The 27,696-nt window shown below is 40.5% G+C and overlaps 1 protein-coding gene and 1 pseudogene across 3 annotated transcripts; both read right to left on the reverse strand.

The window, feature by feature from the left end:
- Window positions 1-17,718: 17,718 nt before the first annotated feature.
- LOC129409298 (5S ribosomal RNA) lies at window positions 17,719-17,836 on the reverse strand (annotated as a pseudogene).
- Window positions 17,837-20,395: 2,559 nt separating this feature from the next.
- lto1 (LTO1 maturation factor of ABCE1) lies at window positions 20,396-26,284 on the reverse strand. 3 transcript variants are annotated; one of them, XM_055154853.1, is made up of 6 exons: window positions 26,070-26,284; window positions 25,134-25,239; window positions 23,994-24,064; window positions 23,794-23,911; window positions 20,559-20,645; window positions 20,396-20,446 (listed from the first exon to the last, which is right to left on the reverse strand). In XM_055154853.1, the coding sequence occupies exons 1-5, from the start codon at window positions 26,126-26,128 to the stop codon at window positions 20,574-20,576; spliced, it is 426 nt and encodes a 141-aa protein (XP_055010828.1). In that variant the 5' UTR covers window positions 26,129-26,284; the 3' UTR covers window positions 20,396-20,446; window positions 20,559-20,573. The 3 variants fall into 3 exon arrangements, with proteins under 3 accessions (XP_055010828.1, XP_020790442.1, XP_020790443.1); XM_020934783.2 differs by lacking the exons at window positions 20,396-20,446; window positions 20,559-20,645 and adding an exon at window positions 21,508-23,009; XM_020934784.2 differs by lacking the exons at window positions 20,396-20,446; window positions 20,559-20,645; window positions 26,070-26,284 and adding exons at window positions 21,508-23,009; window positions 25,961-26,001.
- Between the last annotated feature and the right edge of the window lie 1,412 nt (window positions 26,285-27,696).

The following is a 27,696-nucleotide window of genomic DNA, read 5'->3' on the forward strand; positions in this document are numbered from 1 at the left end:
TGGGACTATGACCAAACATTAGACCAGGTTTTGTGACAGGTTTTGTCATATTTTCATTGCAATCTCTCGATCTGGAACGAGAAAATGGAATGATGATATGGATTGTAATAAAGATATAAACCCATTATTAAGACCACAAATTTACTATGTTTTAGTGACAAATGTTAAAATTAAAGTCGAATTAAATACATATTAGCTTGAACTGCTGAAATAATGCCCCCCCCCATAATGTGAGAGATACAGGCTATGTAAAAGGACAACAGAATTTAACATCTTTAGGTGTACAATATAACACTTCCAGTGGAAGGTAAGATACCTGCTTGTGTCCATGGAGATATTATTGCTTTGCTTTCACAGTATAACTTTAAACTTATCCATCTAACTGGTGACATGTAAGTATTTTTATTTATATAGTGCTTTTCACAGACATATGTCACAAAGACACTTTGCAGATCATTATTCAGCATTATTCATTCACTCTATACCCTGTGGTAAGCTACTACTGTAACCACAGCTGCCTTGGAGCAAACTGACAGAAGAGCGACTGCCATGCCAATTGGCGCCATGGGTCCCTGTGACCACCACCATCACTCACTCACACACCACTTTCATACTAGGCAATGTGGGTGAAGTGCCTTGCCTAAGGACACAATGACTGGCGTCCCACAAGCAATAGACCCGCTAAATGTAAGAATGTCTGCATTTTAGGTATTTGAGCAATAAACTCATTTTCAATCCTTAACTGAATAAACACAAGACTGATATGTTTAATGCCGTACAGTGAAAGATTCCAGCCAAAGCTGTAACATCATAAAAGAAGCAGGTTGTGGACCCCCAAACAGAAAAGTTATAATGCACCATTAAGAATTTTAGTATTTTAAGACACCACCCAGCCCCTGCAGATTGAGGATGAAAGCGTGATGACAGTCACTGGTTACCGCTGAGGATCACACTCCACCAGGCAAAGAACGTGCTATGAACTTATCAAGTGTGGATGCAGAAGCCTGTGCTGGGTGATGCAAGTGTGCAAAGACAAATTTGGCATGTACAGATTCATGCCAATGTGGCAGCAGCTGCACTTAAAGCACTTTGAATAAGTTTAACGATTTAAGGAAAATCTCTGATATGTTTTTAGGGTTATGCTTCACATCCATGCAGCATTTAATTACTATTGTGAAACATGATGAGGCACTTACAGGTCATTAGAGATGTTTAAATTGTTTTTGTTATCAAAAACCCAAGCTTTGAAAGATAAAATATTGTATTAACTTGGATTTCAACCACAGGGAGCCCACACAATCCTTACAACCTCAAGGAAAATGGTCACATGACCTCATAAATGCTTTGGAGCTCATGAAAAATTGTTGTTCAACATTACAAAATGGATAACTAAGCAAATTAGACTGTAAGAAAGGGATTATGCAGTGTTTTTTATGCCAGTCTCATTTTCATACAGTCCATTTTGTGTCATGCACAGTTCTCGGCTCCAGGGTCGATTTAGGCTTGGTTACATATCTAGAAATATTAGTCCTGGGGGTGTTAGTAATGTGGAAAAATTTCATGCTTGTACCATAAGCACCTACTGCCCAGAGGGAGGGGGACCTGCAGTGGGTGAATGACCTCAATTCTCACTTCCTGAGGTTTGATCAATCACCCACTCCTCCCCCGACCCATCTGCCAGCTCTCACCTCCCCAGCTGGACAATGGGGAAATCCTGCACCACCTATTCACACCTCTGCCTCTGCTCTTCAGCCCACCACTACACATGGACTCACCCCTCCTCCCAGTCTGCCACTGTCATTTTCTGCAGCCCAGGTGAGACTGGAGCTCAAGAAAATTAGACCCAGGAAGGCAGCAGGACCAGACGGCATCAGCTCCAGGCTCCTTAAGTCCTGTGCAGACGAACTGTGCGGTGTTATGGAGCATGTCTTCAACATGAGCCTTAAGCTGAGGGTGGTACCGCGACTCTGGAAGACCTCTTGCGTGGTACCAGTGCCTAAGACGCCGCACGCTAAAGACCTCAGCAGCTTCAGGCCGGTGGCTCTAACATCCCATCTGATGAAGACACTGGAGACACTGGTCCTTGGCCACCTCCACTCCACCGTGAGCTCAACGATGGACCCGCTGCAGTTTGCGTACCGGCCTGGAATCGGAGTGGAGGACGCCGTCATCTACCTGCTGCACTGCTCACTGTCTCACCTGGAGAACCCCGGCAGCACTGTGAGGATTCTTTTCTTTGATTTCTCCAGTGCTTTCAACACCATCCAGCCACTGCTCCTGAGGGACAAGCTGGAGACTGCCGGTGTGGACTGTGACCTGGCAGACTGGATTCTGGACTACCTCACAAACCGGCCCCAGTTCGTGAGATCCAAGAACTGCGTGTCTGACCTCCTGACTGGTAGTGTGGGGGGCGCCCAGGGCACTGTCCTCGCGCCCTTTCTTTTCACCCTCTACACTGCAGACTTCAGACACAACACGGACAGCTGCGTCCTGCAGAAGTTCTCTGATGACTCTGCCATCATTGGCTTCATCAAGGATGATAATGATGTGGAGTACAGAGGACTAATACAGGACTTTGTGGACTGGTGTCAGCAGAACCACCTCATCATCAATGCAGGGAAGACCAAGGAGATGGTGGTGGACTTCCGCAGATGTCACTCTACTACCCTCTCAGTGAACATCCAGGGAAGGGACATTGAGAGAGTGGACTCATATAAGTACCTGGGTGTTCATCTGAACAATAAACTGGACTGGATTCACAACACAGATGCACTGTACAGGAAGGGCCAGAGCAGGCTCTATCTCCTGAGGAGACTCAGGTCTTTTGGAGTGGGGGGGCCACTCCTGAAGACCTTTTATGACTCTGTGGTGGCATCAGCCATCCTGTACGGTGTGGTCTGCTGGAGCAGCAGCATCACAGAGAGGGAGAGGAAGAAGCTGGACAGGGTCATCAAGAAGTCCAGCTCTGTCCTGGGCTGTCCTCTGGACTCAGTGCAGGAGGTGGGGGACAGGAGGGTCCTGACTAAGGTCATCTCTATGCTGGGCCATGAGTCTCACCCCCTGCAGGACGCTCTGTCTGCTCTGGAGAGCAGCTTCAGTGACAGACTGATTCACCCTCGCTGTGTGAAGGAGAGGTTTTCGCAGGTCTTTCCTTCCTGCTGCTGTCAGATTGTACAACAAACACTGCTAACACTGAACATGTACCAGTCAATCATAACCATGTGCAATTATTTTTAAGTCTATTTTTTAATTATTTTAAGCTATTATTTATTATCTGTGTTACCTTTTCCTGCTGTTCTGAAATTGTGCGTTGCAACACTGGAATTTCCCCACTGTGGGACTAATAAAGGCATATCTTATCTTATAAAAGCAAACTATTTTGGTCCTTAACAGCTCCACTAGAAAAAGGCATTCTTTTGGTTTTGCATTAGTTCTGTTGTGACCCTTGATCCACAAACTCAGATTTAAATTAGCTCTGGAATAGTTGGCATTACATAGTCCAAGTTCACCCATGTAATTACAGTTATTATATCCTGCCTTGAATTGAATGGACCCTTCCGGTATACTCTCAGAATGCTTTACATGGGATTATTAAATCACTATCCACAGCTTCTCTGAGGGAAACTGACTGGATCTTTGGGTTGGGTAAGGTGAATCCTCTAAACATGCAATCGCTTAAACATTTACACACAGGTTAGAGTTGTTCTTGGCTCCTCCTCACTTCCTCTCCTCCTCTTTCCGCACCCGACAGAGCAGTCCTTCCTCACCTGACAGGGTGTCATGTTCACCTTGCCATGGTTGTGGTTGACTGGTCTTCTTCTCTTGTGTTAGATTTTTAACTATTTAGGAATTTTGACTAAGTAGGGAGTGCAGCTTGTGCAGTTCAAAGGACAGAAATGAAGGACTATTAGATTGTGTGATTTGAATAATTTGTTTTTCCTGTATCCATGTGGTTCCTGCTTGGACATAGCTATGTAAGCCAACTAGCTCTGAAATACTACAGACTTCTTACAACAATCTAATCTGGAGGTAATGTCTCATCTCATCATTGACCAAAACAACAGAGCGGAGAACGAGAGGGTTGAAGAGGTTGTTGTTGGTCCTGTTGTGTCTCCAGAGTTCAACTTGCTCCCCCTGGAGTCTGTTGTCATGGTACTAGACACAGAGAACACAGAGGATGGACACTAGTAACCCTCCTCACAGTGCCCTGACCTGATGACACTACTTGGTGAGTTGCACTTTAGTTTGAACATTTCTATTATTATTGTATTTTACTCCTCAATATCGTAAGTGATAATGATTTAATGTTCTGGGCAGTCTTGTGGATGAGCGTTGACAGGGAAGTAGGATTCACATCCTCCTCTCAACACAAACACCTAGCATGTTCATACAACAGGCAAGATGCATTCAAATAGCACGGGAAGAAAATCATCAGTGTGTCTCTGCCAATAAAGCTCCTGTACCTGCGTGACTAAATCTGATGGGTGACGCCATATTGGCTGTGGTGAAATAGCGGTAATGAATGTACCTGTAATGTATGAGTATGAGTATGTAATGAGTTTTTTGTCATTAAATTAAATCATAGATAATGATTTATCTTAAAATTAATCAGATTAAACATGAGTGACCCCACCTGGCACAGGTGTGATTTTAAAGAATAGTATATAGATTGGGTAGATTTCACCTTAACTCTGCAAGATCTGGACATATTTATTATAAAGCCCAGTACCTATAACATTACTGATACTGACATGATGTGAAATTGGCAAAAAATGTGAAAATATGATGTACTATCATGAAGATAACTGTAGCTGTAGCAAAAAGCATGTGGGATCATTTCTCTTCATTCTACTCATGCCTCATTAATAGACTATTTAACGCTAATTGACAATACACAAAGTTAGAGTTTTTCAATCGTTATGAGACAGTTGTTGAAACATTCAAATAAAATCAAATAAATAAATAAATAAATAAAAAAGTAAAAAAACCAACAAAAACAAATCATTCATAACTTAATTAATGTATTAATTAATTAATTAACTCATTAGCTGCTAACCCGTTTAGGTGGAGAAATTAACTTCTTGCGTCAGTCTGAGCTTTGTAAAAATGCTCATAGTTCCTATGGAATTCTCAGACAGATATTTTTTTTAGACAATCAGCAAAAAGGAGAAACGAGTGAGTGAGCTTTAAAAAGTCAGATTAGACTCATGATTCACAAATTGAATCTCTCTTTATATAAATGCATTGTTTCCTTGTATTTTTTTTTCTGCATAAATAGAAGTTTTTTCATGAACTCTTGTGCAGGTGTAGTCTTGGGAGTGCAGTTTAGGTCAGATACACACATACAGAATAGTTTTGAGATTATTTGCCACGCCTGCTTTTTCGTCAACCAATCAATCATCAGGATATGTCTTTACTCTACCAAGAATTTCTTTAGTGAGATGGCTTTGTGAAATAGCTGTAAAACAATCCCCTGACTGTCTTACATGGTATGCCATGGTATGCCAACTTGTCCACAACGCAAGAGACAGAACCGCCACATAACCGTAGAACTAGAAAACACATAGAATAGCCATAAGAGTGTGTCAAAGTCTGATCTTGTCAGATCTCAGAAGCTCAGCAGAGCCAGGTCTGGTTAGTACTTGGATGGGAGACCACTGGGAAAATCACCAGTTGTTGTTGTGTCCTTAGGCAAGGCACTTCAAGTATATTTCCAAGTAAAGAGTAAGAAAGTGGTGTGTGTGTGTGTGTGTGTGTGTGTGTGTGTGTGTGTGTGTGTGTGAGTGATGGTGGTGGTTGGAGGGGCTGATGGCACAGATTGACAGCCTCACGTCTGTCAGTCTGCCCCAGGGTAGCTGTGTCAACAGAAGTATCTTACTAGCACTAGGTATGTAAAGAATGAATAACGCACTACAAAGTGTCTTTGAGTGTCCAGAAAAGTGCATTAACTGATGCATTATTATTAGGCCCGAGCACCAGAGGCTGGCGAAGGGCCTATTAATATCGCAAAGTGATGCTCCTAGTGACCGGAAAGTGAAATGGCGCTATGTGACTCGCCCCTAGTGACCAGGGACCCTCGCCATGATGTAGCAATGTGCCAGAGGTTTCTGAAAATGTATAGATTGTTGGCCAAAAAAAAGCAGAACATTGTTCTTGTATCAGAATATTATTCTTTCTTTCTTTCTTATTATTTTTCTCCTAACCAACTCACCAATTTTTCACTCACTGAACCATGATGAAATGTCCTGGAAATTTTTCCATCTGGTAAAACTCACGCTTCTCTAAGTTTTGGCTATTTCCATTTTCCAAACATAAATAAAATGGCTCGTCAGCGCCCCCAGATGACTCAAAAATGCATTAGGGAATACGAATGAGGGCAAAAAAAATTTGCATGTACAATCATGAAATTTGACACAGAAGTTGATCATGTCAAGACAAGAAAAAAATATTATTAAAGCTGCAAGCGACGTTGAACGGCCCTCGCCTGTCACACATGGTGTGCCCCACACTAACCCTAATAACCGTAAATCCCAACCACCTAGCCAAAACCCTAACAGTAGGCCCAACCCTAACTGCTAGCCAACAGTGAAAAATTCCCCATATCCATAATATATTTTTTTGCTCGTAATCATGTATAGAATTTAATTCCCAAATTTGGTGCAGATGCGATAATGTTGACATTACTTGTCTATGGAAGGGGGCGCCATAGTGTTCACTTTTCATATGTTTTATAGTGTATTATATTCAGGCTGAGATCACGCATTAGTGATTCAAATTTCAACACGATCAGACTAAGTCTGTGCGAACAGGAGCAAATAATGTCATCTTGAAATTAAGTGAAATTTTGACAGAAATTTGCGGCTTTGCTGCATGTAAACTGTGGCAGCTATCAAAATAAATTGGAAAACTTTAGATGCCCCACTACTCTAGATGATGTACGGTGATTTTCAGCCCTGTGGGTGAAGCACCTTCAGAGGAGTTCGTTCAAAAGCAACGTCAGCGAAAATGCGGATTCAAATTTCAATCCAAGATGGTTTTCTGGTTTGTCAGGGGGTGTGGCCATAATAATCTTTTTTGTTTGTCTTCACATCACGAATGTGTGTACTGAATTTCGTGGCTCTACGACAAAGTTGACTGGGACGTCTCCCATAGGCACAAAATTTTTGAGTTTTCCAGGTGGCGCTGTGTTGCCATTTTATTATGCCTGTGCACGAAACCTATATTTTATCGAATTTTTTGCCACTTCTGAATATTGTGCCAAGTTTGGTGAGTATTTGAACGTGTTTAGGGGGTCAAATTAAAGCTCAAAGAGCATAATAGTAATAATAAATATAGCTGCAAGTGGAAATGATCGGCCCTCGCGCGCGCCTATGACTCTGCACCCTGTAAACGCTGCGCCCCGCAAACACCGCGCCCCTCAGAACGCTTTACTAACAGCTAATAACCCTAAACTTAAATCTAACCCTAGTAGTAACCCTAACCATAGACTCAACCCCTAATCTCAAAATAAACCTACTATTTTTCTCCATTTCTGTATGTGTTGATTTTTTTTTTTTTATCCAAGATGGCAGACTTCCGGTTTGGGGGGGGGCATGGTCAGAATATACTTTTTTGTTCCTATTCCCATGATGCAACTGTGCACCAAATTTTTGTTGGGAAGTCCCCTTGGCGAGGACAGATTTTTGACCTGTTGCCATGGTAACACGATGGGAGATGGAGTGTGAGCGTCACTGACTTTTTTCATCAAGACCAGGTCACGAATGTGTTTACCAAATTTTGTATGTCTATGAAAAAGTAAAATTTTATTGTTCCCTACAATCTCTCTAGGGGGCGCTATTGCATCCATTTTAGATTTTATTATATAAATCTGTTCATGGTTGGAGTGTCCACCAACGATTAAAATTTTAGTGAAATCGGCCAAAGTTTATGCAAATTATCAGGCATCGAAGTTTGATGGTGAGCCCCAAAAACGAACCCGAAATTTGCACCGTTGCCATGGCAACACGGTTTGAGCTTTTAAAAGCTTTTAACAACTTTTAATGTCCCACTTGTCTAGATGATACAGAATGATTCTGGTGAGTCTGGGTCAAACACCCTAGGACGAGTTCATTAAAGTATGAGGACAGGTCGCACGATCAATCCAATATGGCCGACTTCCTGTTGGTTGCCTAGCAACCGCATAATATATTTTTTTGTTCCTATTCCCATGATGCATCTGTGTACCAAATTTGGTTTGGCTACGCCAAAGTTTTTGTTGGGCGTCCTATTGGCAAGGGCAGATGTTTGGCCTGTCGCCATGGCAACACGATGGGAAATGGCATGGGGTTGTCATTGACTTTTTTGATCAAGACCATGTCATGAAGCTGTGTACCAAATTTTATATGTCTACAACAAAGTAAATGTTTGCAGTACCATGCAATTTCCCTAGGGTGCGCTATTGCACCCATCTGAGATTTTCTTATATAAATCTGTTCAGGGTCGAGGTGTCAATCAACGATTAAAATTTTAGTGAAATTGGCCAAAGTTTGTGCCAGAATTTGTAGATTTTACCAATGGAGAGTTTATGTCATCGCTATGGCAACACCATAAAAAATGTGACATGGGTGTCATTGACTTTTGGATCAGGATGCCAAAATGGAATTTTGTGCAAAATTTCAGAAATTTTTCAACAGCTATTCGGGAAAAAAATATTTTTTCCCATATTAAATTTAGTTTCAATCTATAGGGGGCGCTAATGCGGCAAATTAATCATTTTCACATTAAGTAGTTTCAGGGCAGAGAGTTTAACAACTGTTTCAAATTTCATTACAATCGGAGTTGGTTTGAGCAAATGGGAGCAATTTGTAAATCTCCAAAATTGTGTGCAATTTTTGTTGCTTCACTGCTCAGAGACCGTCACACGTGTGTGAAAAAATTGAATAAGTTTTGATGTTCCACGTCTTGAGACAATATGGACCAAATTTGAACTCGTTCGGGTGAACGCCCTCGGAGGAGTTCGTAAAAGCTTAGCAAACTTTAAGCCAATATTACTGCCCCGTAGTGGAGTGCACAGTGTTAATATTTTTTCCTTGTGATCGACTTCTGTGTCAAATTTCATTATTGTACGTCCAAAATTTTTTTGCCCTTATCCGTATTCCCTAATGCATTTTTGAGTCGTTTGGGGGTGCTGACAAGCCATTTTATTTATTTTTTGAAAATGGAAATAGTAAGTTGTAATAAGTTAGAGAAGCGTGAGTTTTACCAAATGGCAAAATTTCCAGGACTTTTTGTTATTGTTCAGTGGGTGAAAAATGGGTGAGTTGGTTAGGAGAAAAATAAGAAAGAAAGAAGAAAGAAAGAATAATATTCTGATGCGAGAACAATGTTCCGCTTTATTTTGGCCGACAAACTATACATTTTCAGAAACGCATTGCTACATCATGGCGAGGGTCCCTGGTCACTACGGGCGAGTCACGTCGCGCCATTCCATTTTTCGGCCACTAGGAGCATCGCTTTGTGATACTAATAGGCCCTTCACCAGCCTCTGGCGCTTGGGCGCCACAAGCGGCGTCAAATGGCCCTCGCCCAGTGCACACGCCTCCCCTCGCAAATGTCACGCCCTGCTAATGCCGCACCCCACACTAACCCTAACCCTCAAGTCTCATCTTAAATATTACCCTAACCTTAAACATAACCGTAGTCGTAACCCTAACCATAGCCCCAAACCCAACTCTAATCCTAACCCTAACAATAACTCCTCACCTAACCCTGCCATTTTTCTAACTTTGTGTGCCAAGACATCCTCCACCAGAAAAATTACATAGTGCACCTTTAAATGTATTTTTTTTGGGGCTGGGCAAAAAAAAAAAAATTAATCGAATTAATCAGGATTAATTGCGATTAATCACATGTTAAACCAATTAACAAATTAAAAAGTAGCTTATAGTGCACTTTTATTGGAAATGTAAATGAAAGAGCCAGACATTTGTTGTGCAAACAGCATTTCTTTCAGAGGGAAACCCTCAAGCCTTCAAGGTATTCAGTGAAGGCCCAAGATATTGAATTAATTTTTGTACTACTAATATATTTTTCCAATATTTTTTATTCAGCGATTAATAAACACTACTGCTAGTAATAATAGCTAGATCACTGTTATAAACTTAGACTGATATTTCTTGGAAAACAATATTAACAAAGTTAATATAATGGAATGGAAATGGACCAATCACACAATTTTTCTTCCAATGGTATCTGGGTAAATCAGTGACTCTCCCTGCAGCACTGAACCTGTGGCTGGAGCAAAGTTTGAGATTGACAGTTGTCTTAGCCAATCATATTTCATTGACTTTGGGCGGGATCATATCACGAAATCTTCCGGGCCTTCGTGAATACCGTGTAATAGTATAATGTAAGTGAGACCGCAGCGACACTCAGGGGCGTCTGGAAGAAGGAGAAGACAAAGACCCGTGAACCGGAGCACACGGCCGGGTCGGAGCTAGGAGCCTGCGGCTGGTCCGTCTGGTTCCGGCTCCGTAGCCTGGCCGTGCCCGCAGCTTGTGGAGGCTCGGACATGTTGCATCTCACGTGGTCAGAATAAAGTGAAAAAAGTGTAAAGGAAAGATGTCAAACTTAAAGAAATGCTCACGGTGGACTTTTTCCAAAATAAAAGCCAGTGAGCAACAGACGTTTACAATAAAAAAAATAAGTAAATAATAAAAACTGCGTAAACGGCGTTAAAATAATTGTCGGTGTTAATGAATTGATTAGTTAAATTAACGCGTTGACTTGCCCAGCCCTAATTTTTATTTTTTTTTAGGAATTTTTGCACCCCCTGCTGGCTAACCGTGAAAAATGCCCCATATCAGTAATATATGTTTTTGCTTCTAGTTGTTAATAGAATCGAATTCCCAAATTTGAAAATTCTTCACATTACCAATGTGTGTTCTGAATTTCGTGGCTCTACGACAAAGTTGACGTCGGGACGTCTCCCATAGGCGCAATGAATTTTGAGTTTTCCAGGTCGCCACCTGGAAAACTCAAAATACATTGCGCCTATGGGAGTGTGTCGCCATTTTTTTTATGTCCATGCATGAAACCTATGTTTTATCAAATTTTTCGCCCCTTCTGAATTTTGGGAAAAGTTTGGTGAGTTTTTTTACTTGTTTAGGGGGTCAAATTAGAGCTCAGAGAGCATAATAATAATAATATAAAATAAAATAATAATAATTAGAGCAAAAGCAATATATCCGAACATATTATACATTTTTTGAAAGTTCTCGATATTCCCCACGTCACCGTGGGGTCATTGGTGAGTGACGGGCGCATCTGCACCATCTCGTCGAGGTCACCCATCACCTTCCATTGACTTCCATTCATTTTAGCAGTAGTAAATATGGCTCAGGCCTTGGGCGTGGGTTACTGGGATACTGCTGTTTGTGCCGGGGGCGACCGAGGACAAAGCTGCATGTCGTCCTGTCGCAATCGCCCATGCGCACGTCGCTCCCCATTTGCTCCTTGTAGCGAAAGCAATAGGCCCTACGCCCTGTCGGGGCTCGGGCCTAAATATTCTGATACGTGAACAGTGTTCTGCTTTTTTTTGACTGACGTGATGGGTGGCCCACGCCCCGGTGGGCACGGCCCTCCCATGCGACCCCCAGGGTCTCTCACTTCCTGACAGCTGCCCAGACCGACAGCTCGTCCACCAGAAAAATCACATAGTGTAACTTTAAAATTGGTACCTGTGATTGAGTCTAGAGATAAACTATAGAAACTAGGTCACAGGTCACGTGACTTTATGGTCAACAGCACTGTCAGACTAAGACTGTGCATAAAAACACACCCTCCACCAGAAAAGCTACACAGTATATCTTTAACCCTTGTAAGGTCTTCGGGTCTGTGGGACCCGTTTTCAGGTTTTAACTTTAGAAAAATTATACAAAGAATAATTTTTTCAGCCCGAGATGATTTGGCCTTGGCTCATTTTGAGTGAGGAACATGAATCAGAAAAAAAATTAACTGACCCCCCCTTGATTCCACCCCCTTCACACTTATATTACATACAGGGTCTTCGGGTCCACTGGACCCGAATCTACTGAAAGTATGAAAATCATAGCTCCTCATTTCCCCTTTCTCCTCTTTGGGCCTGTGTGTGTTGTGTGTGTTGTTTGTGTTGTGTGTGTTGTTTGTGTTGTGTGTGTTGTCTGTGTTGTGTGTGTGTTGTGTATGTGTTGTGTTTGTTGTGTGTGTTTTGTATGTGGTGTGTGTGTGTGTTTTGTATGTGGTGCGTGTGTGTTTTGTATGTGGTGTGTGTGTTTTGTATGTGGTGTGTGTGTGTGTGTTGTGTATGTGTTGTGTGTGTGTGTTGTGTGTGCACCCAACACTATCTGCACCCACATCTCACCCTCTGTCTGAATGAATAAATGAATGAATCAAGGGGTCCACATAAACATCTCTGTCAGTGAGAATCCCAATCACAACTGATCATGATGGTGAAGAAATTCTCAGTTCAGACTGTGATGGAACTGATTCTAGAAGAGGGGTTTGATGGTGCAGCTGAGGAAGATGTCTCTGAGAATGAAGATCAAATTTGTGAAAATTCAAGATCAGAGAGTGAGTTTGAAGAGGAAGGGGAGAGGAGGGTGAAGATCAGCCAACAGAGCCAGGAGCAGGAGCAACCATGAACAGCCAGCAAAACTCAAGCAGACCTCAGCCATAGGACCAGTCTGCCAGCAGTTGGTCCAAGGACCAACTTATGAGAGGTGAGCTGGTGAGCAGCGAGACATAGGAGGGAACAATGTATGATTGAGAAAAGATGGAAAAATTCAATGATATTCCACTTCAAGACAAGGCCTTCACATGGCTCCCAACATGATACTGAAGGTGCCAGGGCCTACACGCTCGGCAGTCACACATGTAGATGACATCAGGTCTTCTTTTGACATTTTCATGCCACCCCAGATCAAGAACATGATCGTGGACTGCACCAATATAAAAGGAAGGAGTGAGGAAGGGAGGAAGGTTTTTGATGAAACTAATGCCTACTTTGAGATTTTTATCCTTGCCAGTGTTTTCCATGTTTTTCTGTGTTTTCGCGCACTTTTTACACTTGGTGTTTCACCAAGTGTAAAAAGTACATCTGCAATAGACACAGTGAAACTCTGCCCCTCGTGTGATATAGTCTGTCATGAAAATGTCTGAAATGTGGAACTAATGTCTTGTTCAGAGAGATGTTGTGTAAACTCACCTCTGTAAGTTAAATTTCTGCTGAAACTCAATGAATAGTTCACTATAGTGTTGTGAGAACTTTTTTCATTTGTAAATTGTTTGATTATTATCCAGTCATGACTGTTATATGATGCATTTCTTTATTTTGTTCTATTTTAATAACCCTAACCTTTACAAAAACGAGTGGTCTTTTTATTCATTAATGTAATTTAACAAAGGTAAAGGGAGCAAATTTAACAATAAGTTGTTAATACTACTTCCAAATGAGATGAATTAAGCATCTGCTGAGAATTTTTAGAAAAAAAGGTTTAAATATGATGATGTAAAAGCCCCAAAGTGCAATGGGTCCACCAGACCCAGCAGGACTCCCTGTGTAACAAAAAAACGAAGACCTTACAAGGGTTAAAATTGGATAATGTGAATGATTCTAGAGGCAAAAGTGTAAAAACTAGGGCATAGGTCTCTTTGACTTTTATGATTAGGAGCACGTCAGTGAATGTTCTGCAAAGTTTCACGAATGAACGTAAATTTTATTTCTCCTCATAGTAAAATTTGTGCATTCCTATAGGTGGCGCTGTAGCACTGATAATTGTGTTTCACATATCAATGGAATCAGGGTCATGCAGTGTATGACTGATAGAAATTTCAGCACAATTGGACTAAACGTGTGTATAATAATTTTTACAATATTTTTGGGGGATTCATTGCGCCCCTCCTGGCCAACCATGAAAAATGCCCCATGTCCATAATATATATTTTTGCTCATAATCCTCCATAGAATTTAATCCCCGAATTTGGTCCAAATCCGATAATGTTGACGTTTCATGTCTATGCTAGGGGGCGCTATAGAGTTCACTTTTATTATAGAGTTCATATTTCATTACATTCAGGCCTGGATCACACAATTGTGATTTGAATTTGACTCTCTAGGCCAATGCCTGTAGCCGTGACAGGTCACCGAAGAAACAGGAAATTAAGGTGTTTTTCACCAACATGCTACGGGCAAACCGTAAGGAGTACCCCCCCCCCCCCCCCCCAAAAATTGAAAATTTTTTGTCTCTATATGTGACATGTCAAATCTGAGCTCATTTGGACCAAACCCTGGGGACTTGAATCTTTCTGTAGACACCCAAGTCAAAACGGTGGTGAAATTTTGATCCAATATGGCTGACTTTGTCACGCCCCTGCCTGTCCTGAGTCTTCTGGGTGTGGACGTGGGCGAAGTCTGCTGGGAGCACCTGCTTTCCATCTCCAATCAAGCCTGCTACAAAGGCCCAGCTCTCCTGCCAGACTCTGCCAGATTGTTTCGTCTACCAGATGGTGATTTCCCTGTCGGCTCAGTTTTTGATTTTTCCCTCACTCGCTGTATACTTACCTGCATTTTTTGTACTCCTAGTTCCCGCCATTGAAGACTCCTGCATCCCGGCAGCTGGCTCCTCATCTCTTCTCCACCTGTCCACCCTGGTTAATAAACCCTTGTTACTTTTGCACCTTGTCCTTGTTTTGAGTCCTTTTTTTGGGTCCACTCCAGTGGCACGTAACAGACTTCCTGTTCATCATGGGGGTGCACAATGATTGACTTTTTTGCTTGTCTCCTTGAGTTCTATCACTGTTCTGAATTTCATGAACCTACGCCAAAATATGCATCTCAGCCTCCCATTCATTTTCTAAATTTTCCATTTCCAGGGGGCGCTGTTGAGTGGGGTCACTTTGGGCATTGTTGCGATGCCCATTTTATCAAATTTTTCACCGGACTTTTCATCAACGTTCAGGGGGTAAAAATCGCAATCATCTGCAAGGAAAAATTATAATGAAAGAACTTAGGAAACCGACGAAGAACAATAACCGTTGCCAATTACTACGTTACTGGCTAAGATTTTTTTTTTTTCCCCATTTGTTTTAGCAAATTTTTAATTTTTTATTTTTTGACCATTTGATTAAAACATACTGTCTTTCATAACAGTGCCACAGCTGATCAAATAATTTGGAACTTTTCTCATCAGTTCACACAGTTCTCAGGCTTTTCTCAGACCACTTGACACAGCTCTCATTCACAAACATACATGATCAGTGAATTCACCCTGTTTTCTTCCAAGAATACAGAGATGTTCTTACATGGTAAAGGACTTTGGCCCAGATTCTGTCACTTCCAATATAGAAGCTCAACCATAACGGCAAATCAATATGGAATACATGTATAGACTACATACAGATGTTCAGATGCATACCAGTTCTTGTTTGATTGACACATTATATATTACAGCACATTATAGTGTGTTACAGTGTGTGATGTATTTGTATTCAGTTTTCTTCTGCATAAATATTTTTGATCAAATACTGCAACATCTACTGGTAATGCACTTTTACATAATACAGACAGGTTTTAGACAAAAAAATACAGCTTTTACAGTACAAAATTAATCTGTGTAAAGAGTGAACCCCAGTGTCAGACTATGATTCTCTGTGGTCCCTGAGAGCAAGACTGAGGCTCTGAGCTTCTCTGTCGCAAGAAAGAAAAAGCACAGAAAAAAAAAACACATCACTGAGTGTTCTGATGGTAAAAAATTGCTTTTGGGAGATGATTGATCAGCTTTGAATGAAAAACTGCATTGTGTTGAGATCAAACTTTGTTTTGGAAAACAAAAATTCTGTTTAGGATTTTGTGTGAGCTGTTTTTGCAAATAATAGAAAACGTGCCAAAGTGCTTGAAAAAAAACAACAAAAAAAAACCAAACTATAAGCCTCTTGTTTGTGTTGTCACACACACATACACACACACACTCACAAACGCACACACGCACGCACAGTGGCGGTGTGCTGGCAGCTCGTGCATTCAGTGGTCTCTGTGTGGAGCGCACGGCTGCATTTGTCACCAGAGCTTTTCATGTCACCACTCACCACCTGCTCCCTGCATTCCTCAACATTCTGTGCTAGGCGCCCGCACTCCTCCTCCACTCTCTTCCACTCACACTGGCCTTGTCCTTTTGAGCGCCTCTCCATTTGCACGCATGCACAGCCTTCCATTCACTCTCTCACTCATTTGATAATTGTCGTCTGCAGGCTGGCCCTTAGCTGTGGGGGTGACTTTCAGAGTTGGGGAGAAGTCGAAAAAGCAGAGTGACCATGGCATAGTAAACACAACAAACAGAAGCAGACAAACAGTGCAGAATGTGGGTTTGTGCAGTGGGGTCTGTGCTGGCCTGCAACTCTAGAATCAATTACATTTTTTTTTTTTATCACACTGGCACTTTTCTCTATTGAAAATTGACATTTGCAAAACAGCTCACACAAAATCCTAAACAGGGTCATGATTTTCCTAAACAAAATTTAATCTCAGCAAAAGGAAGTTTTTCATTCAAAACTGATCGATCATCTTCTTAAAGCAAGTTTTACCATAAAAACTCTTACACTTTAATCATGTATTTTTTTGCGCTTTTTCATTCATTCACAATGCAACTCAAAACTATAAGTCCTGCTCTCAGTAACAACAGAGAATCACTGGTTTAGTGCAGTCAGCTATTGGGTTTCACACAGATGAATTTAAGACTGGAAAAGCTGTGCTTCTGTATTGTGTTATGTAAAATATAAAAGTACATTACCAACTGTTTACAGTATTTGATCAAATATATTTAAGCAGAAGAAAATTGAAAGATGTTGGAATAGCAAATACCATAACATATAATGTGCTCTTAAAAATTAAACAGAACTATATATCTCAGAAAATCTGTATGTAATCTATACATGTGCTCAGTGTCTACTTTCTCCCTGACTCATGTGTGAAATCCTTTGCTGTTAGACTTTTGTTGCTCACAAAATTTGATTTGCTGTTCTGTCTGAGGTTCTATATTGAAGGTGACAGGGTTTGGGCCAAAGTCCTTTAGCACATGAGAACAGAGCTGTAGTGCTAAAAAACAAACAAAAACATGGTGACACTGATCATATGTGTTTGTGAATAAGAGCTGTGCCAAATGTCCTGAGAAAGAGCCTGAGAACTGTGTGAGCTGATGAGAAATGTTCCAACTAATGTGAGCTTCTGTGCCCCTGACAGATACATGCTTGATCAAAAGATCAAACTAAACCAAGTTTCAAAAAGTGTGCTAAAACAACTGAGAAAAACTGTAAATTGTCCTTTTTGGGAAAAATACTTGGAGCACATAAAGACTTTTAACAATCATGTTATTAGCTGCACAGTGGTAATGCCAGGATTTCAACTGGAAAGAGAAGTAAAAATTGTACTCAAATAAGAGTAAGTAAGTAAGTAAACCTTTATTTATATAATGCTTTTCACAGACACTTTACAGGACATTATTCAGCATTATTCATTCACTCTATACCTGGTGATGGTAAGCTATTATTGTAGCCACAGCTGCCCTGGGGCAGACTGACAGAAGCGCAGCTGCAATGCCAATCAGCGCCATCTGTCCCTCCGACCACCACCATCACTCACGCACACACCAGGCAATGTGGGTGAAGTGTCTTGCCTAAGGACACAATGACAGTTATTCCCACTGGCGCCTCCTGTGGCACCTGATTTTCCCAGTGGTCTCCCATCCAAGTACTGACCAGGCCCGTCCCTGCTGAGCTTCTGAGATCTGAAGGGATCAGGCTTTTACAAGCCGGTATAGCCACAATGAGTAATATTAGTAAGAGTAATGTTACTTCAGAATAATACTGAAGTATAAGTACAAAGCAGTGGTCCAAGAAATTACTTAAAGTCTGAGTAAAAAGTATTTGGGAAAACTACAAATGAAGTAAGAGTAACTTAAAGAGTAATTGTCTGGACATAACATTTGATTTATACATTTAAGTTCATGAATGTGAAGGACTAAACATGAAATAATGCAGATAATCTGGTCAAAGGATAGACACAAAATTGAGACCAAATAAATCATATCTGAAGGAGCGGTGTAAGAAACACAAATGTTCAAACCATCCTGGTTTAGACCTGTTTTAGTCCAGGTTCAGTCCTGGTTCAGTCCAGGTCTAAACCAGGACTAATCTTTGACTTGAGAGAGGGAGGACCCCGAGCCGTGGAGCACGTTGTCCGCAAAGCGCGTTCGGGTGACGGCCGCGTTTAGCCCCGCGAGGCGCGGAGCTCTGAGTCGGTCCTTTCACTCGCGGTCACCCGACGGTCTGCGCGGGCACACCTCCGGGTCATTCAGACAGTCGGTTCTGGTTTAGTCCTGTTTTAGTCCTAGTTCAGTCCTGGTTCAGTTCTGGTTTAGTCCTTAGCTGTTGAGGTGTTTGATAAAGGTAAACATTAGCCTAAGTGACGTTAAGTTAGCAAGAGACGCTTCCATTTCGGCAGTGTCAAATGTTTCGTGTGCAGCTGCTGCCCCCTGCTGTACGTGTACGTGTCTGTATTTGTGGATCTGTCTGACTTTATGGATTTGTCTGACTTTGTGGATTTCTCTCTGGATTTCTTGTGGACATCAAAACATATGTACAAATCAGTGACTATTTGTAGATCACCATCTGTGTATTTGTGAATATTAATGAGACCAAAATAACCTCATAGAGCACTACCAGCCTCTGGTCAACACAGGACCCACTTCCTTGGGTTTATCATTGCTGAAAGGGCTGATATTACTGATATTACACTATTTTCTAACTTAATAATGTGGTCTCTTCATCACAAACATACCTGCATATTTAGGCTGAGTTCTCTCAAACAGAAAACACCCCACCTTGTGATATCATGTTGTAATACTTTCTCTAGAATTGCCAATCTCTACTGAACTAAAGGTAAAAGGAGCTGTTAACTTGAAAACTTACCAACCAGGTGGAAAAGAACATTTTGAGCTTTGGCGATGTGGACAGATTTCTGGAACGTGTGAATGAAACAAAACAAAACAAAACAAACCAAAATAAGACAAAAAAACAAACAAACAAACAACTTTCAAGAATCAAAGTGGGAAAAAACTGAGGCACTCAAAAAGTACAAAATAATGAAAAGCCTTTAATACGACATGGCAGATAAAATTAAAATCATGCCAATCACGTCAGTTTGCCCTGCTGAAGGCCGAAGGGCCAAAACGCGTTGGCGTGATTTTAATTTTATTTGCCTCAGTTTTTTCCTACTTTGTATTTGAAACTGGTCCCTACACTGAAGAGCACCAAAAGGACAATACTTTACAATATTACAATAACTGTGTAACACAGGACCCTTAAAGAAGGCATATTGTGCTTCTGTCTGCAGTAAATACCACCATATTCATGTAAAAAGATTTAATACAAGAAACAAGTCCACTGACTTCTGAGATAGAAAACTGCGGTGCCCAATGGGAGCAGACATCACAACAAAGAGGTGGCACCTCCTATGGATAGCAGCAGATCATGCTATGGAGCAGCCGATTTTTTTCTATTTGACTATGCGAAGCTGCCAAAACCTACAGGTATCACTGATTAAGAAAATAAAATTGGAAAGTAAAGTTAGTACAGAGTAGCTCCAAATACAACTTTGGGGTAAAATAGGGAAAATGAGAAGTGGAAACAATTATAACAGGGTTAAAATCTCTGAAATGCCGATTATGCATAATAGGTCTGCTTTAAAACTTCAATAGAAATAGTGTAGGACCACATATAACTGGTGGTACCTGAAGAAGAAAACATTGTGCAGGGAGACATTTGTGTGAAAGGTTTGAGAGACTCTCTGTGCTGAGGGCATTAGTTGCCTGGACTAAATTTTTCTTGGACGGCAGGCTGCTGCCAGCCGCGGCCGGCCACTGTGTGCTCAGTGCTCCTTTGGGCCCCGTGTGCATAATGAGCCTCCCCAGAAGCCCTCTCTTTCCTTTCACTGTGACCCCTCTGAAGCTGCCGACTAGAGGACAGCATTCACCTGCCACCCCAGCGCCATGCACCAACCAGCTGCTACAGTAACCCGGGTGGGGGGGGAATTGTCATCGAGCCTCTGGACATGGATTTGAAAAGAGGGCCAGGTGGACAAAGGCTGAGCTGGCCCTTCTGGAGCTTTCTGATGCTATTGTGGCCGGGTGTGAGCACTCGGGCTAACAGCATGTATACACTTAGTACATGCTGGGGGCCCCTTACACAGGGCTCAAAAGGGCAGGGGCCGCACTTAAAGGGCCACAGTAGAGCTAGTGTTAACAGAAGCATACAAAGTTGTGTTCATGTTTTCAGAGCGCAGATTGCAATTTCACACCTCACACTGGGACGTGGAGAGCAGGTGAGCAAGCTGAGTAGGGCGGGGTTGGGTGGGGGGCAGGACGGAAGCTCAGTGGAACTAAAGAAGCAAACAAAGATCCAATTATAATAATACATTTGATATAATTATGAAACACTGTCATTTAATTTTGTGCTACAGTACAATTAAATATACAGAATTACACCATTACCACAATTTTCTTAAGTTAGAGCCCCATCTGGACAAAATGAAAAGTCTGAAGTACCATGAAGTAGAGCTCTGATTTTATTGGACACCACTGTGTGAACAGCAAACAACATATCAACTGTTAAAATAGTTCAACAAGATATTGCCATTAAGTGTTTTCAACAACAGTGCCCTCTGGTGGCTCAGGAAAAGTTGTGCAATCACAAGAGGTGGGTAGTATCCAGTTACGTTTACTTGAGTAACTTTTTAAAGTAATTATACTTGTCACTTGTCTGGCAGCATACTTCAGTAATTTTTTTTTTTTTTAACTTAAGTCAACATTTGTCTATCCTTTGAAAATATTAGATTTTGTGCATTAATTAATGTTTTGCCCTTCACACTGCCTTCTCTTCAAATTAATAATCAAATTATTATTATTACGTTTATTTTATTAAGGAAAAGCCCCTTAAGGTGAGTCACCTCGTTTTCGAGGGGGATCCTTAGCATCCAAAGAATACAACAAGTCGCAAAAATACAAACAAGCAAAACAAAACAATACAATAACAAAACAACATATCTAATAAACAGAAACACAGAACGATAAGACAAAATACATAGACACAGACATTAAAGATAAACATAGAGAAACGTTAATATAACAATCAAACAGGCCCCTCACTAAAAGCAGTCACATTGTGTTTTAAGATGAATGAATAAGTCTGTCTTAAAGATATGGAATGATGATGTGGAGCACAGAGAGTTTGGCAAATTGTTCCAGTCTGATGCTGCTTTGACTCTGTTGTTACGTCCCGACAGTTACTCTTCTCTCAAATACTGTTTTACTGTCACTGGGATAATTTTTTGGATCACTACTTTGTACTTCTACTTGAGTAACATTATTTTGAAGTTTACTCTTACGAGTACAATTTTGGCTACTGTGCCGACCTCTGACAATAACAGAAGGGGAAAAAATATAAAGTGACAATGGACACAAAATTTTCTTTAATGATGAAACTGCAAAATACAGCAATAAACCATTTTAATATAATGTATGCTTTTTCAAATTATTAAATATCTAAATATGAGTAAATAAAACAGTAAATCTATGTCACTGACAACTTAAAAAGCTTACAATAACTTTGATTTATGAAGTAATATAACTGTAAACTGGATCTGAGGCAGATTTTCATATATATGTAAATGATTATTATTATTATAAACTCCTTCTTTTGCTCCCAGCATTAAGTCATTCCCCCTTCTGAGCACTATCACAACACAATCACCATGCATCCCACTAATGAAACTATCGCACGTCACATCAGGTTTGTTGCTGTGTACAGTTTTGTATCATGTATTTGTATATTTATGGAAGATTGTCGTGTGGGAACATGGGTGATGTAGGTTTGTGGGCGGAAAGATGCGATTACAACTTCTTGCGGGCTCTGTTCTACAAAAAATGAGAAAACGGCCCAGTTTTCTTCATTTAAATGTCATTGTAGCGTTCAGTTATGTTCAGCTCATCAACAATTTCATAATTTCCCCACTGACACACAACTGCAAGCACACTGCAATTAGAAGAGATGAGGCGCCAAATTCAAGATGATCCCAAACAGCACATACGTATGCAGTCTTCATTTTACTGCTGATCACATTTACTTCAACTGGTTTGATCACAGTCAGTCGAGCCTTGCTTGAGGTTGATGATTAGAAACCAACTGCTGTGGGTTTCCACGGCCAATGCAGATACTGATTTTAGATAAACTGACGGCCAAAATGAAATGACTACACACTCATACACAATGATCCACAAACCTCTTTTTATAAGTAAATATGAGGGCTGTGTGGTCACATTTTGTGCAGCATCCTCTTTGCACCTAAGTGTTCAGATAAAGAATGATGCAGATTTATGGCATCTGGTTGGCTCATACAAAATATTGGCCTGCGCAAGAGATTAAGGCCAATAGTCAATATGCCAAGTGTACAAATATTATCTCTACTGACAATATAAGGTATTTTTGTAATTTTTTTATGTTTTACAATTAAGATATGCAGCATTTTATTGCTGTGACTGGCTAATATTGAAGGTTATGTTACGTTACAACATAACATATCATAATGTAATAATAAAATGTAACCATACCATGGATCTGCGTTTGTCATCTTACAGAAACAGAGTTGTGTTTGGATTCATTTGCGCATGTTTGAGTAAATCCTGCATTTAAGTCTATGTCTCTCTCCAGAGCTGAAATCAGTGTTCCTGATGAGCTCTAGGTAGTCCACACTGCAGGTCACAGAACACACAGACTGATGCAGCTCTTACTCTGCCCTCTCAGTGTCCACCATCAGAAAGCAGCAGAGCACTGTCCAGTCTCCAGACAAACAACAGCCTTTGGTCCTGTGTTGCTTAGAAGGATGTTCCCGCTGCCAGTTTCAAAAAGTCCTTAAAGTCTGCAGGGACATTTAACGTGGAACACACCTGCACGACAACAAATACAGAAAACAACTATGGATTGAGTTGGCACAATACTACCATTTCAAACCTGATTTTAATTCTAAGGAAAAGCCTAGATTCTGATACCATGATATTCTGATACCACGATGATGATAAATAAAACACTCTTAATAGAATGTGATTTTCAACATTAAGTAGTACTTTCTTTTATATTGCCATGTGGTAATATAAAAGAATATCTGTAATCCCGCAGTGGTCCAGGTAGGTTCATCGATAGTGGTCTGTGGTCATATACCAGTCTATGTAGTCTGATACAGCTTAAAGAAAACGAAAAAAAAAAAAAAAAAAAAAAACCTGTTCTAACGTGGTACCCATAAAATCCATACGTCTGAATAATAGTGACATCCGCGCCAAAGAGGAAGGATGAAAGCAAATGTTTAGATTGTGATTAGACTCTGTTCAGAGTTCACGTTTTAAATGTGCCCAGAAGAACTGACTGAAAAATGAGACAGAATTCATAACTGATGTAGCAGTGCAAACACAAATGTTCAAATTGTTTCAGACTGTCAACATAAAGCTTTTGTCTCTTGTAGACTTACTCACAGTGGGAAGAGGAACCACAACTTTTACTGAAATAAGGGTAGTCTTACTTCAATAAAAATATTACTCAAGTAAGAGTAAAAGTTTGCTGCTAGACAACTACAATTTCTGTAAAAAAGTTACTCAAGTAAATGTAACTGAGCATATAACCAACGCCTGTACAGGAAAATCAGGTACCCATACTAAGAAATCTCAGGTTTGTGCATACCTGTCTGAATTTGGCACGGAGCTTGTCCATGTCTTCTTTCAGCTTCTCAGACTGGGGATCATCTAACAGAGACTTCTCTATCAAACTCAAGAACGCTTCTAGAGTCTTCACACGTTTCCTGACACCAAAACAAAGAGTCTTGTGTGATAAAACATACTAAATATTAGTGACAACAGTTGAAAAATAAAGCCAAACACTACCTAGTTTTGGCATCTGTATTGTTCCAGAGGAGACATTTCCATGTGACAGCAAAGCCATGGTAAAAGGACACCTGTAGAAGTCAAAGCTTACATCAACATTGGACCAAAAGCGGAGAATAGAACACTGCCTGATTTCTTTAAAGTGCACCAGCCTACATAGATTATTTCGTGCATGCTTTCATTTTACTATGGCAACACCATAAAGCAATTTTTTTTTACATTTTGCATTTGATCCATGTTAAAGTAAAGCATATTCACACAGGTAAAAGAGGAAACTCCAAGAACAGCCCATGCACAAAGTAGAATCATTTTCACACTTTTCACATGAAGGATGATCTCACAAATGTCTCTCTTCATCCCTGAGAACTGCACTTTGATAACAGAAGCTGTCTGACATAACAACAAAGAGAATGTTTCACCAAAATCAGAGCACAGAAGAGAAATTGTTGAAATACCTTTTGTATGGAGGGATTTTTATGGTGCTATGCCCACATCAGCCCCATAGAGCCTAGTTTTGAGCCCTAAACTTTTCTGGGGAAGGCTGCAGTCATTCCACACAGGAAACACAGGCTTAAGATTCATACTTTGTTTCTGCAAAGGCCTACATTTTGAGTTCATCGCAATGTCCTAAAACATTGTCGCCATTCTCTTGATTTAGTCTTGGTATTTTTAAACTCAATTATCTGTATTCCTTCCTATTTTAGTTCCTTTATCAAGGTAATGAAATCAGGGAATACCCCTTAAGACAAACATTTTCATTTGTCAATTTGACAAGCAAAAATTTATTAGACTTTCCACATGGACCCGACAGCCCTTGCAACTGACTTGTGCTCAAAATGATGACTTTGATAGATTACATTATTTGTCATTTTTTATGTTAAATAAAATCCCGCTGCCATCTTGCATTTCAGAAGTTCAGATAAGCAGAAATGCATGGCAGTGTATGAATTTCTACACTATTCCCTACAATGTTAGACACATCATCATCAACTGAAAGCTACTCATAGACAGAACAGGAAAAACAGTTTTCAAACATAATGACATAAGTTAAACTCCTCCTCCTTGTGACTTGTACTATGTGGTGCTCTGTCCCACACACATTTAACCAAAAGAAGAGCATGTGTTATCATGTTCTTTTACCTCAGCAGAGAGCTGGGCCCCATGCATGGCCCCATGTCTGCGGCCCTCCTGTAGGCCCTTGTGGGCGCCTTTCTCATAGCCCTCTTTGTAACCTTCTCCATGGAATCTGCACACACATCAGTGAAATCAGTGCTTTGGTCTTGTGTTAAATGGACCAGTGATGTAGTTTATTTAACACAAAACTGAAAAATACAACAATGCAGACTACAGTTATTTGTAGCAGAACAGTTATTAGGCCAATGGCTAGAGTATCACAGATTAATAATAGGGCTTTGTGCAGCCCTTTGTGCTTTTGGTTTTTCATGGTTTTAGACATCGCAACATTCTTCTGGCAAATATTAATAGAAATGAGGCAACTAAAATGAATATGGCTCACATGCAGATTTATGTGGCTATATAACGATTCATAGGGTCTACTCAGTGATGGTGCAACTATTTTTTTTTTTTTTTGCATTTACCTTTTGGATATTTCATGGCAAAGTACAACATAACCAATAGGGTATTCTGTCTCTGATCCCATCTGGGAATATGATTGATGATACACTGTAGACAGTGAAAACCAGGGCTTCTCCAGTTTGTTCAGTGAGCAGGTGGACAGAGCGTCACAACAGCACGCTGAAAAGACTAGAAAGATAACAGAGTATTTGCTGTCCGTAACCGAAGTGCTGTTTAAACTGTTCTGTCATGTTCGCATGTCGGTTTGTATCAATCACCTTCTGAGTCTGTTTCATAATGAGAAGAATCCGGAGGTCTGGTTCATGTTGCATATGAGACCATCTACGACATGACAGTAACAGTACCATAGAGACTGTATACATAAACAGTACCTTTCCTCCGCCATGAGGATGCTGCGGCATGTCACCGTCTTTGACATGTAAACTCTAGTAATGGTTAGTAACAGTAACAGTAAAAGTAACGGAGTACTCTTACACGCACCTTTCCTCCGCCATGAGGATGCTATCGAACAGATCGTCTGTGCTCCGCTCGGCCCACATCTTTGTTCTTTGATCACGAGCAGATCTGAACCTAACACACTAGAAACATGGACACACTAGAAACATGACCTTTAAAGTGAATAACAGACCGAAGCTAAAGACTAATAGCGAACAACGTCCATCACGCATCACGGAACTCGTATGCACTCCTCTGTCCGTGTGAGGCGCCCTCTCGCGCTGGGGAGGAAAATGTCATTGTCAGTGCCCGAGACAAAGGCATGTACTTCTAAAAAGTACTTCTAGATAGTATTTCTAGACAGTAAGGCATTTCTTTAGTTCAGTTAAGTAACGATACACCTGGTCAAATATTGCTCCAATACAAGTAAAAGTAGCAGTGTCATATTATTACTTATGTTAAAGTACTGGAATAGGCTATTTAGGGTTAGGGTTAGGCTTTAGACGTTTCTTGAGTATTGAAAGTACTTTTTTATTAATAATTTTAAATAAGCATTGCAGCTTCAGAGCAATAATAGGTTACTTCTAAAGACAAATACACATTGTATTTTGGTTTTATAATATTTATCTCAGACTAGAATTGCTGTAAGAGATTAGCAAGACATTTGGCTAGAATGGGTAAACTGCAAACAACTTTCCTTTATTTAATTTATTTTATTTAAATATATAAAAGGGAAATTCACAAATGCTGAATAGTTTCTATAATTGACTAACCCCAGAATTCACTATATTACAACAGAAACCTGCATTTTAATGATATTTTAGCCACCTCCATCTGTCTAAATAATATTGGCCTCTGGAATGCTGTGGTGTCATCTGAAACCCAGCAATACCATTTTGTCTGCTTAAAGTGCCTGACAGGATGAACGACTCATTTTACTAAAACACAAAATACTATTTTTATTTTTATTTTTTCACAAACTGCTTATTGAAACTTTCAAAACTGCAATTTATATTTATATCAGGTAGTATTCCACCAAATTAAGTCAAAATTAGAGAATGATCAAAACCTGTCATAAGCATCTGTGGTCTGGGGTCCAAGCAGCCTAACCAGCCTCCATTTGGCCCAACTCACACCTTCAGATCGAATGTTTCCTTCTTTGTAAAAGTGAGCTAGTCCATTACATCAAACCTCAGAGTGTGAAGCAGGCCAGTGGATTCTGTGACCTCTTCAGATAACACACAGTTGTTGAACTCAAGAAGATAGTAATTCAGATGAAAAGATAAATGTTGCTTTATTTTTGAATTGTTATTAATTTTGCTTTTCAAGGTTACAGTGCCCAAAGTTTTGCTGAATGTCCTGATGCAAATTGTTTGCTGTTAGTTCTTATCATTTGGATTGATTTGTTTGGAAATAGAGTCCCCTCACCAGAAAACGTGGGATTGTGCTACGCATATTTGACATTATGCATTTGATATCTTTGGTAGTGTTTTCTTCTAACATAGTATTTATTTCTAAAAGCTTGAGGAGTACCTTGAGAAACACACCCAGACACAGGGAGAAACAGCAACCTTGTTGCTGTGAGGCGCGAGTGCTAGCCACTCAGCTGCCAAATATGTTTGAAAAGCATTTTCCACAGGGTTCTCTCTGATTTGAATGTTCACTCCCTAAA

The sequence above is a fragment of the Boleophthalmus pectinirostris genome, unplaced genomic scaffold, assembly GCF_026225935.1.
Source record: "Boleophthalmus pectinirostris isolate CB_2022bp ecotype Guang Dong unplaced genomic scaffold, ASM2622593v1 HiC_scaffold_19, whole genome shotgun sequence".
Classification (NCBI taxonomy): domain Eukaryota; kingdom Metazoa; phylum Chordata; class Actinopteri; order Gobiiformes; family Gobiidae; genus Boleophthalmus; species Boleophthalmus pectinirostris.

Bases quoted from the DNA above. Each gene is read 5' to 3' on its own strand.
- lto1 (XM_055154853.1), bottom strand. From the start codon at position 26,128: ATGTGGGCCGAGCGGAGCACAGACGATCTGTTCGATAGCATCCTCATG. The intron at 25,240-26,069 runs GTGCGTGTAAGA...ATGTGTGTGCAG, and splicing joins ATCCTCATGGCGGAGGAAAG to ATTCCATGGAGAAGGTTACA. The intron at 20,646-23,793 runs GTATGCACAAAC...CTGTTCACACAG, and splicing joins TCCGTGCCAAATTCAGACAG to TGGTGTCCAATAAAATCAGA.